General features: G+C 36.1%; 1 protein-coding gene across 2 annotated transcripts; it reads right to left on the bottom strand.

The window, feature by feature from the left end:
• LOC128220203 (sporozoite surface protein 2-like) lies at positions 1 to 9306 on the bottom strand. Of its 2 annotated transcripts, none has more exons than XM_052928487.1 (5): positions 9127 to 9306; positions 2564 to 2637; positions 1318 to 1857; positions 907 to 1044; positions 1 to 739 (listed from the first exon to the last, which is right to left on the bottom strand). In XM_052928487.1, the coding sequence occupies exons 2-5, from the start codon at positions 2634 to 2636 to the stop codon at positions 405 to 407; spliced, it is 1086 nt and encodes a 361-aa protein (XP_052784447.1). In that variant the 5' UTR covers position 2637; positions 9127 to 9306; the 3' UTR covers positions 1 to 404. The 2 variants fall into 2 exon arrangements, with proteins under 2 accessions (XP_052784447.1, XP_052784448.1); XM_052928488.1 differs by lacking the exon at positions 9127 to 9306 and adding an exon at positions 8938 to 9080.
• Positions 9307 to 10979: the final 1673 nt, after the last annotated feature.

Raw genomic sequence — 10979 nt, 5'->3', positions numbered from 1 at the left:
TAAACGAAAGGGAGAATGTTTATTATATAATGCAATTTCTTACAAATATTTTTCTTTAAAATCATATTTCTTATTTTTTTCAATTTTGAACAAAAACTATATCATATAATTTAGAACCTTCACCAGGCAATTTAATAATATTACTGTTTTCTATGAATAAACGGTTGTATAGTTAGTTCGAATAATAATTATATTCAATTTCACATACCTTTCACAAAAACAATAGCAGTTTAATTAAACCCATTATATCATTTATAACAAATGTACGTCCAGTTCATATAGTATATTATGATAATTGTTTTATATCTGTTATGTAACATCGTCCACAGCTCTGTTTATCATTCAGTCATGGCACGTTCAATTTTCATGCAAGTTAGGGTTGCTTTGATCCGTCTGTGTATTCGTTACTTCTTCCACTGAATATATCCGAACCCGGCAATAAGCTCCATGTTCGTTGTATCCATGGTGGTCGTTTCAGTAGCTTGCTTCCCTTTTTTGCCCTTACCGCCTTTCCTCTGAACTTTTCCCTTCCGTTTGCCCTTTGCCCCGCCCCCAGGCCCACCCATCACTTCGCCGGTCTCGGTATTAATGTCGACAGGTTTTAATTTTTTAATAACTTTCACTTTGGGACTCTTTGGCTGTCTCACACCGACGGCCTTTTTTTCCTTTTTTCTTTGCCGCCTTTCCAATCTTCGCAGCTTACGAGCCTTTTTCCGTTCCCGCGGCGTTAGTTTGTTACCTTTAAGAATATTTAATATCCTACGTATATCATGCATATGAAAGGAGGAATTTAAATTGCTTACTAAAGGAAAATGTTTCATAGGCAATTTACTGTAAAGCTTATCTTTAACGCTGCACAAAACAGTTACTTCCTGAATAAAATCGGAAACTACACCCGAAACCTACCAGGTTCACACATGTCGTGTCTTTTACGCCAGCCAATGCACGGTGCAGGCATATTACCCTGTGTGTCACCTCCAAACGAGATACCTTCATTGGCAATTGCCTGCCCCGGGACCACCATGTTCGCTGTTTCGACTGCACCTGGAACGTTTTTATTTTGGAATGAAATAGAACAAAAGAGACTTTCAAGTACATTCTAGTGTTTGAGTGCGCCTTTCTTCCGCCCAGATTCTCTTAGCAACATCCGGTAGCGTTCCGTACTCCGCCTTGCTATCCAAAAAATTAGATTTACGGGCTGATACAGAAAGTGCCGAAAAAATCGGTAGATAGTTACGTAATGGCTTTAAACAGAGAAATGCGTTATTTGAACAGAAACGGATATACTTAACGGACGGTCAACAATACAAATACTACCCAGTTCATTCATTCCTGATCCGGCAAAAGCTGGTGTTTCCGGTTTCATCGGAAGTGACGGACCATTTGGTTTGATCTCTACCGGTGCCTCTTGGACGGAAGATTGTTCTGGTCGGCCGGAGGGTATGAGCGGTGCTCCAATGCCACCCATACTGCCGGTTTGTGGGTCCGTAGTAAGAGGTGAGCCGGGAGGGAATAGGTCGTTGAGCACATTGGCTACATCTAGTGGGTTGGTAGCTTCAGAAGCTGATTGTTTTGTGTTGTCAATATTTCCGCTCTGAGAATCGGACGGCTTATTTGGTGAAAAGATGCTGTCGGGCGGAAAAGCAGGTGGGAATACAGAATCGATTTGAGTGTCTTGAGGGAGATTGGGGTCTAGATTTAAGTTAGTGTCGCCAGGGAAGCTCGGATCGCCAGGGAAACTCGGATCGCCAGGGAAACTCGGATCGTTAGGAAAGTTAGGATCTGGGGGAAAGTTAGGGTCTTGACCAAAGTCGGGTGGGTTTAGATCAATAAACCCTTCCATTTGGAACAATAAACCTGAAATTATAAAGTTGATGCATTAAATATATGGTGGAAAGAACATCTTAGCTGATAGGTATGAATTTTGTTTACACGTTGTTTATCGTCTGTAAGAACATGTAATTTAAATAGTGGTGTTAAAATGTTAAATTATTTTGTTTATTCGGGCAAAATTCATTGACGTCATGAGTGCGAACTGCAGATGTGCAAATTGTTATTATATTATTACTGCTACTGCTACTGCTACTGCTTCCAGTACTTCTATTACTACTAACCACAACTACCAACTCTTACAATACAACGGTGTTACATACGAAATATGCTGTATATGTTAATCCAATGACTCGTTTCGCTACTATTTACTATTTCTATAAAAAAAGAGTCAAATAAATGTTACTGTTGCATTTCAAAGCTTTGCCCAAATTTCTCGAAACTTCTTAAACTTCACAGGCTTAAGTAGTTTATTTCAATGAGCCAAAATAATACTTAAATTGAATTTTGATATTTAAAATTGTTTATTTTGATAATCATAAAGATAATTCTTATTTAATGTACAAACAGTCTTAAAGAAGAAAATATTACGCATATTATTGAAAAAAATAGGGAGCTAAGCCTTACCCTGTTATAAAAGATTTAAGAAGTTTGGGGAAATTGGGGCTTAATTCTGAGACCTAGCGCGTATTTAAGACGTTAATGAACGTGGGCCCTGAGTAGAATAGTTTACCTGATTCAGTCCTTGGCAGAAGAGCCAGTAGAGTGATCGCCAGTTTAAACATTTTCCGAGACATTTCGGTCATACTGAAACAAATACAGTTGCATATAGCCAACTATATCAGCACAAAAACAATACATGATTAAAACTGTGAGATAATTCGCCCGGAAACCGGTTTATTACCCCCGCCCCTGGTGGGTCATTACTTAGCTTCGAAATGAATTGATCGAGCCAGTATAACCCACCTTTTACCAATGAGAATATTTTGTCTTGTAGCGCTGTGTTTCTTGTTTAATGTGTGTTGTCTTGTAGCGCTGTGTTTCTTGTTTAATGTGTGTTGTCTTGTAGCGCTGTGTTTCTTGTTTAATGTGGGTTGTCTTGTAGCGCTGTGTTTCTTGTTTAATGTGGGTTGTCTTGTAGCGCTGTGTTTCTTGTTTAATGTGTGTTGTCTTGTAGCGCTGTGTTTCTTGTTTAATGTGGGTTGTCTTGTAGCGCTGTGTTTCTTGTTTAATGTGGGTCGTCTTGTAGCGCTGTGTTTCTTGTTTAGTGCGGGTCGTGTTGTAGCGGTGTGTTTCTTGTTTAATGTGGGTCGTGTTGTAGCGGTGTGTTTCTTGTTTAATGTGGGTCGTCTTGTAGCGGTGTGTTTCTTGTTTAATGTGGGTCGTCTTGTAGCGGTGTGTTTCTTGTTTAATGTGGGTCGTCTTGTAGCGCTGTGTTTCTTGTTTAATGTGGGTCGTCTTGTAGCGCTGTGTTTCTTGTTTAATGTGGGTCGTCTTGTAGCGGTGTGTTTCTTGTTTAATGTGGGTTGTCTTGTAGCGGTGTGTTTCTTGTTTAATGTGGGTCGTCTTGTAGCGCTGTGTTTCTTGTTTAATGTGGGTCGTCTTGTAGCGCTGTGTTTCTTGTTTAATGTGGGTCGTCTTGTAGCGCTGTGTTTCTTGTTTAATGTGGGTCGTCTTGTAGCGCTGTGTTTCTTGTTTAATGTGGGTTGTCTTGTAGCGCTGTGTTTCTTGTTTAATGTGGGTTGTCTTGTAGCGCTGTGTTTCTTGTTTAATGTGGGTTGTCTTGTAGCGCTGTGTTTCTTGTTTAATGTGGGTTGTTTAATGTGGTTGTCTTGTAGCGCTGTGTTTCTTGTTTAATGTGGGTTGTCTTGTAGCGCTGTGTTTCTTGTTTAATGTGGGTTGTCTTGTAGCGCTGTGTTTCTTGTTTAATGTGGGTTGTCTTGTAGCGCTGTGTTTCTTGTTTAATGTGGGTTGTCTTGTAGTGGTGTGTTTCTTGTTTAATGTGGGTTGTCTTGTAGCGCTGTGTTTCTTGTTTAATGTGGGTTGACTTGCAGCTCTGTATCACTTGTTTAATGTAATTTGTCTTGTAACGCAGTGGTTTTTTTGCATGTGTATTGTCTTGCAGCGCTTTATCTCTTGTTTAATGTAATTTGTCTTGTAGCGCTGTGTATTTTTTTGCATGTGTATTGACTTGCAGCGCTGTATCTCTTGTTTAATGTATTTTGTCTTGTAGCGCTATGTATTTTGTTTAATGTGGGTCGTCTTGTAGCGCAGTTCATTTTGTTTAACGTGTGTTGTTTTGTAGCACAGTGTATTTTATTTAACGTGTGTTGTCTTGTAGCACAGTGTATTTTATTTAACGTGTGTTGTCTTGTAGCGCTGTGTATTTTGTTTAATGTGTGTTGTCTTGTAGCGCAGTGTATTTTGTTTAATGTGTGTTGTCTTGTAGCGCAGTGTATTTTGTTTAATGTGTGTTGTCTTGTAGCGCAGTGTATTTTGTTTAATGTGTGTTGTCTTGTAGCGCAGTGTAATTTGTTTAATGTGTGTTGTCTTATAGCGCAGTGTATTTTGTTTAATGTGTGTTGTCTTATAGCGCAGTGTATTTTGTTTAATGTGTGTTGTCTTGTAGCGCAGTGTATTTTGTTTAATGTGTGTTGTCTTGTAGCGCAGTGTTTCTTGTTTAATGTGTGTTGTCTTGTAGCGCAGTGTAATTTGTTTAATGTGTGTTGTCTTATAGCGCAGTGTATTTTGTTTAATGTGGGTCGTGTTGTAGCGCAGTGTTTTTTGTTTAATGTGGGTCGTGTTGTAGCGCTGTGTATTTTTGTCTCTTGTTTGGTGTCTGTTGTTCCATAACCTTTGTGCCTTTTCCGTATATCTATAGTGTACGGGAATTGTTACTTTTCCGTACCCTCAGCGTGTACGGGAACTTGTATATTTCCGTACATCCATAATATACGGGAAATGTAAAATCCCGTATATCCATCGTGTACGGGGGTGGAATAATCTCGTACTCTCAAAAGTGTACGGAAGAGCATGAATTCCCGTACACTCAACATGTACGGAGACCATACATGTCCGTCCGCTCAAGATATACGGAGATGTACGGTGCCGTACATTCATCAAAATATTTTTAGTACTAGCCGTAAATCAACCCTACCAGCATTGCCGAATCTCATTTTTTATCATTAACATGTAGCTTTGATTTCATCAAAGGCTGTTAAAACCATAAAAGCCATACCTTGCTAACACATTGCTGTTTATCTACTTACACGGAAAAATGTATACAAGTCAATGGTTTAAATGTTGTTCATATCATATATGCTCTCAAAAACACCAAATTACCTTACTTGATTACAAAATTCAAAACTATTTTATAACAAGGATGTACGGGAAACAGTACATTTCCGTATATCCATAGTGTACGGGAATTGTTACTTTTCCGTACACTCAGCGTGTACGGGAACTGATATATTTCCGTCCATTATACATCCATAATATACGGGAATTGGACACGCCCGTATATTCATCGTGTACGGGAATGGTATAATCCCGTACACGATGAATATACGGAAGAACATAATTTCCCGTATTTTCAACATGTACGGAGACCGTACATGCCCGTACACTCAAGATATACAGAGATGTAAGGTGCCGTACATCCATCAAAATACTTTAAGTACTAGTCGTTAGTCAATCAACTCAGTATTGTCCAATTTACTAGTATTTATTTGTTATCATTCAGACCCTTTTTAATTTCATCAAAAGCTGTCGAAACCCATTAAAGCATTCAATTTTCTACAAAGGTGATTTTTACTGACACCATCCTTTTTTTACGTAACTGTGATTTTTTAAGTCAATGATATAAATGTCGTTCATATCATGTATGCTATCAAATTAAACACCCAAAAACCTAAATTGATTACAGAATTCATTGTTTTATTATAACACTGATGTACGGGTTAGTACACGCCCGTACATCGAATCCCGTATACTCAAGATATGCGAGTTTTATGAATATACGGGTCCGAACACACCCGTATATTCAACATTCCGTACACTTACCGTACACATTGGGTGTACGGGTTTCAGTACATTCCCGTATATTCAACCATTTTCCGCAGTGAGAATTAACCATTTTTCATTTATCAAAATCTATTTTCAGTATGTATTTTGGCTAATTGAAATAAGCGACTTAAGCCTGTTACTCTTAGGAAGTTTCGAGAAATCGGGGCCTGTATTTGTATAGGGTAAATACACCTTTTGAGGACGTTAACATTTAAAAGGCCCGTTATATTGTTAACAGCCCGAGTTCATAATATTATTATTGCATTAAATATACACCATAAGTACATTTTGGGTTGAAAAAGCTGTTAAAGTCCCATTATGTTTTAGTGATGTAAATTTATCTTTTGTATTTATATCCAAATTATTTCTCGTAACCTTTTTGTTGTTTTAACCCTCACTGAAAACAGTGATTTGTTTATTATTTTAATTTATGACATCGAAATTACAGACAAAATACAGTTATAGTATACAATATGTTTTTGGTTCATTAGGGTGCAACCAAACACATGTTAAACAGGAAAAAATCCGTTAACCAACACCTAATCCACTAGACCACGAGAACTTTAACAAGAGCTGTCTTTAGACAGCGCGCTCGACTTTGCCGCTTTGACTTAGAAGTGAATATAATTATGATGTATGTGCCTGTCAAAAGCAATAAAAAATAAATAAAAAGTAAACAATGACAATAACTCTCGGTTGCCCAAAACACAATCTCAGGCAAGTTTTAGGAACATACACGTTTTAATTGTTTAAGGAATGATTTTATTTTACGAACAACTTTCAAAATGCAGAGCTCATCAGATGGTCGTTTTCCCGCGGTGAGGACAAACATGTGGTCAGTTAATGTATGTAGAAACTATGTTTAGAATATCGATTAGTTAATGTAGTTGAAACTATTTTTAGATTATCGGAACTTGTCGGTTCTATGAATGAGAATATGATTGTGCTTTTAAAAGTTTATTGATAAATTTAATGTTGTTTATGTTTTATGTAAGTACCTATATAGAAATAGTACTAGTGCTGTTATAAATGCTTCGTACTCTTTGGATGTTTTACAGGTTTAATCCGAACTACTTTGCTTCACCAAACGTGTGCATGACTCACTGTCGTATTAGGGCATGTGTGCTTATATAAATTGAAAGCATAATGTCTAAAACTATGCCAAGAATACACCGGAACGAAGCTTTTATGCAAAAAAAAAAATGAAAACATCTCATTATAAATATAAACGCCTAAAATCATAGAATGAATAATATCTTGTTATGGTGTAGCAGGTATATTATAGCATTTGAAGCATTAGCAACGCGAAACCTGAGATACAACTATTTTGACACTCAGACAATTATTATTTTTTTCTTATCTCATAAAAGTCAAATATAAATGCACCATTACAAATAAGCGTGCTTCAGGGTCACGTCTGGTTATAATAACAAACCCAGCAGGCGATGGGACACTTGCGGTCGGTAATAATTTCTGGAACATCATGGGCTAAACTCAGAGTGAATATCATTATGTATGTCACCTTCCTACCAGAACCTCCACTATTTTGACCCACATTAATCTGATAAATATAGCGATCTAAAAATAGTTATATCCTGCTAAAAATAAAACGCCGGGATACAGAATTTCAGCGCGGAAATAGCCGAACAAGCAAAAACTCATACTCGGAGTGCAATACAACCAATCTATGTTTATGGTTTCGACGTCATTCTGCTAAACATAGAGCGCATTGAGACAAAAAAATGGGTTAAAACGACATGAATAGAAGTAGTTCTTTGGAGTTTGCGGTCTTAAGACTACCTGCGCGCATGCGTAGATAGTCTAAAAATGGCACTCTTATTTAAAATCAATACATACACATGTATAACAAACATAAATTTTGAATGATAAATCTTTAACTCTTTACTAAATAATGCATTTATGAAAAATATGAATTACTGATAACAAGATTGTAACCGTGTATATAATAGCTGAAAACGCACAAATTTTAAATGACTGGTGAGTCCTAAAATATTTACAGTGATCAGCTATTGTCTCAATAGGTAGAAATACCGTGTTGTCTGCACCTTTCTTTCAAATTTTACACGGTATCCTTCATAAGAACCATTGATGTCGATATATATTCATCCTTTTCGATTGATTAAAAAAACGTACAAAGTGTGGTAAATCTTAATTGGGAGTAAAAGTGTATCTTTAAGCAATCTATTATTTAATCGCTTATATCATGATTGTTCGGGATCTCGTAATCATCGAAAATGCAACCATTTCTACGCTTTTCACGTAAACTGGTATCATTTAAACAGATGTGTGAGGCTGGCTTAACGTACGACTAGTGATATCGGTCATTCAAAAAATGATCAATGTCATGCCATAACAACACCGTACTGTGCTTTTAATGTCCTATTAGGACATTCAAGTTTTTCATTTTTTGCATGTTCGATATCGAATTTCGCACGAAGTAAAGATAATATTAAATGTCGAATATCCAATGTTTTGCCAATCCAATTCCAGCAAGACATTCATTTTTTTCATTTTATGAATGTCCAATGTTCAAATTTCGTCCTAGCAAGACATTCAAATTTTCAGTATTTAAAATGTCCCTTGTTTTTTCGAATGCTTTTAATGTCGATTGTCAAGCAAGTCATTCATTTTTTAATGTCGAATGTCCAAATTCGTTTCAGCATGACATACCGAATGCTGTTTGTTGAGATAACTTCAAACAACCATTAAACGTACATGCAATTGAGCGGTTATGAGTGATGGTTTGAATTTCTCTGAGTTCAACTTGAGGTTTGAAGATGCTTTTTAATTCCGAAATATTAACAGAAACTATATATATACATTTACATTTATCATTACCACATCTTAATTCCACACGCATATACAGAAGTGCGTATTCCACTCCTCTCCAATTCTATACGGCAGTGTTCCAATCTGACGTCATAAAACGAAACATTTCGACATTAAAGTATTATTTATTATGTTATAACAATGTTTTTTTTTATTAAAACCAGTAGTGTATATAAAAAGGGTAATATTTACTGTATTTTGATCTGGAATGGACTTTTCGCGGATCGACTCTCGTGTATTTGCAGACTTTGATTTCACTCGAATTCCGTAATTTGAAGAAATTTAAATACATTCCCCAATTTAAACACAGTACTTATAACCCTATTATAATTTTAGCAGTGATAACTAGTAAGTCTATTTTCGAGTAAAGATATATCGAACCTCAAGTTGCTGTTTCTGCCTGTTGCAATTGCTTGTAACTTTCCTTGAAATAGTTTCAAAATAAATCCCAAAGCAGACACAAACAGTCCATGCTAAAACATATTGAGAATGTTTTATTTTCATGTAAGAACTTAGAGCTTTCCCCTATAAGGCCGATATAAAATATTTGTTCGTTTCTGGTGTCACTGTCCGAAACATAGGGAAGGTAGATCGGAATTGAAACGGCGCACTCCGTCGAAGCACGCTTTCTTTCTCGCAGTCTAATCTAACCAATGAAAACTGTATTTGAATAATGACCTCAACCGTTGTGAGCCTTTAGGACGCATATGTTGATTGTTCGTAGGTTTTGTACGATCAAAGTGATAAAGTCTAGTGATTTAAGGGAGCTGTAGCTATGGTGGTAGTGTTGGGCACTTTCAAGTCTGTTTTTAGTATTACGATATTTATCTAACCAAAAAAAGTATTGCAAATATTAACTAGATAGCTAGATTATTTTTCGAAAATTAAGTGGTTAACACGAAACAATTCGCGAACGCTATCAGGTTATGTTACGGCAGTAATATGCTACCATAAGAAACTAATAGACAACATTTCCCCTTCGTGTATTCTTTACATTGCAAAAGATTTCACAACAATACCAACAACAACAACAACATCAAGTTTTGGGTTTGATATAACTTGAAATTATAATATTAGTAAATGTGCAACGTGGTAAGTGTTTGTACGGTTTAAAGATGCATTCTTACTCCCAAATAAGATTTGCCACAATTAATACAATTGTTTAATATTCCAAATAGAATGAATACATGTCCAAAACAATGGTTCTTTGGAAGGATACCGAGATTTATTTGAAAGAAAGGTGCAGAATACACGGTATTTCTACCTTTTGAGACGATAGCAGATCACAGTAAATCTTTAAACACTCACCAATCACTTAATATTTTTGCGTTTTCAGCTATTAAATACTCAGTTACAACCTTGTTATAAGTAATTTATATGTTCCATAATTGCATTATTTAGTAAGTATTTAACAGTCTATCACTCAAAAGTCATGTTTGTTATGCGTGTGTATATGTATTGATATTAAATAAAAGTGTCACTTTAACAAACGAGAGCAATTTATGGGAAATAATATTTTATTGTAATTGTGTTTAATAGTTCATGCTCAGAGTAGGTCCATGATACTTTGTCGCGCCTCGAAGTTTATTTTCGTGAACGTTAAAAGTTAAAACCAAATTTAAAAATTAGAGCTTTCTTGAAATACTTCTGTCGTGTCTATGGAATATTCAAAACCAATCTTGACAATATCATCATGGCCAAGCCAAGCTTGTTTTTTTTTTTTTTTTAAATACGTCGAGTATATATTCTAAAGATATTTTTTGTTTAGTATTAGTTTCTCGATACAGTCGAAACTCGGAATTGCTTTCATTCATTATAAATAAATCGGTCCTTTAAAATCCAGATCGAGCCAACGAGGAATTCGAGTCAAGCGAGTTCGAGCCAACGAGGAATTCGAGTCAAGCGAGTTCGAGCCAACGAGGAATTCGAGTCAAGCGAGTTCGAGCCAACGAGCTTCGACTGTATCATTTTCTGACATAAAATCTTACCGAAAAGATATAGTGATAAAAAACACAAAAACAAAGGGTGGTTGAGAGGCAAATCATAATGGCAGTTAAGGAATACCGTGAAAACAACAATTTTTGCTACGCCTTACGAATACATTAAACTGATGTAAATTGTTACATGAAAGTAATTAACTATGTTAATTTTGTTTTTACGAAGTCATCCATTATGAAAACATGGTGATGAATAATCGTAATCAATTGTGCAAAAAAACAAACACTGCATCGCGG

The sequence above is a fragment of the Mya arenaria genome, chromosome 15 (assembly GCF_026914265.1).
Source record: "Mya arenaria isolate MELC-2E11 chromosome 15, ASM2691426v1".
In the NCBI taxonomy this organism is placed as follows: domain Eukaryota; kingdom Metazoa; phylum Mollusca; class Bivalvia; order Myida; family Myidae; genus Mya; species Mya arenaria.
Note: the sequence above shows the minus strand (reverse complement) of the source record. Positions and strands in the feature narration are given on the sequence as shown.

Coding starts and splice junctions, on each gene's coding strand:
- LOC128220203 (XM_052928487.1), bottom strand. CDS start 2,636: ATGACCGAAATGTCTCGGAAAATGTTTAAACTGGCGATCACTCTACTG. Junction 1,858..2,563: donor TCTGCCAAGGACTGAATCAG/GTAAACTATTCT, acceptor TTATAATTTCAG/GTTTATTGTTCCAAATGGAA. Junction 740..906: donor ACACGACATGTGTGAACCTG/GTAGGTTTCGGG, acceptor ATATTCTTAAAG/GTAACAAACTAACGCCGCGG.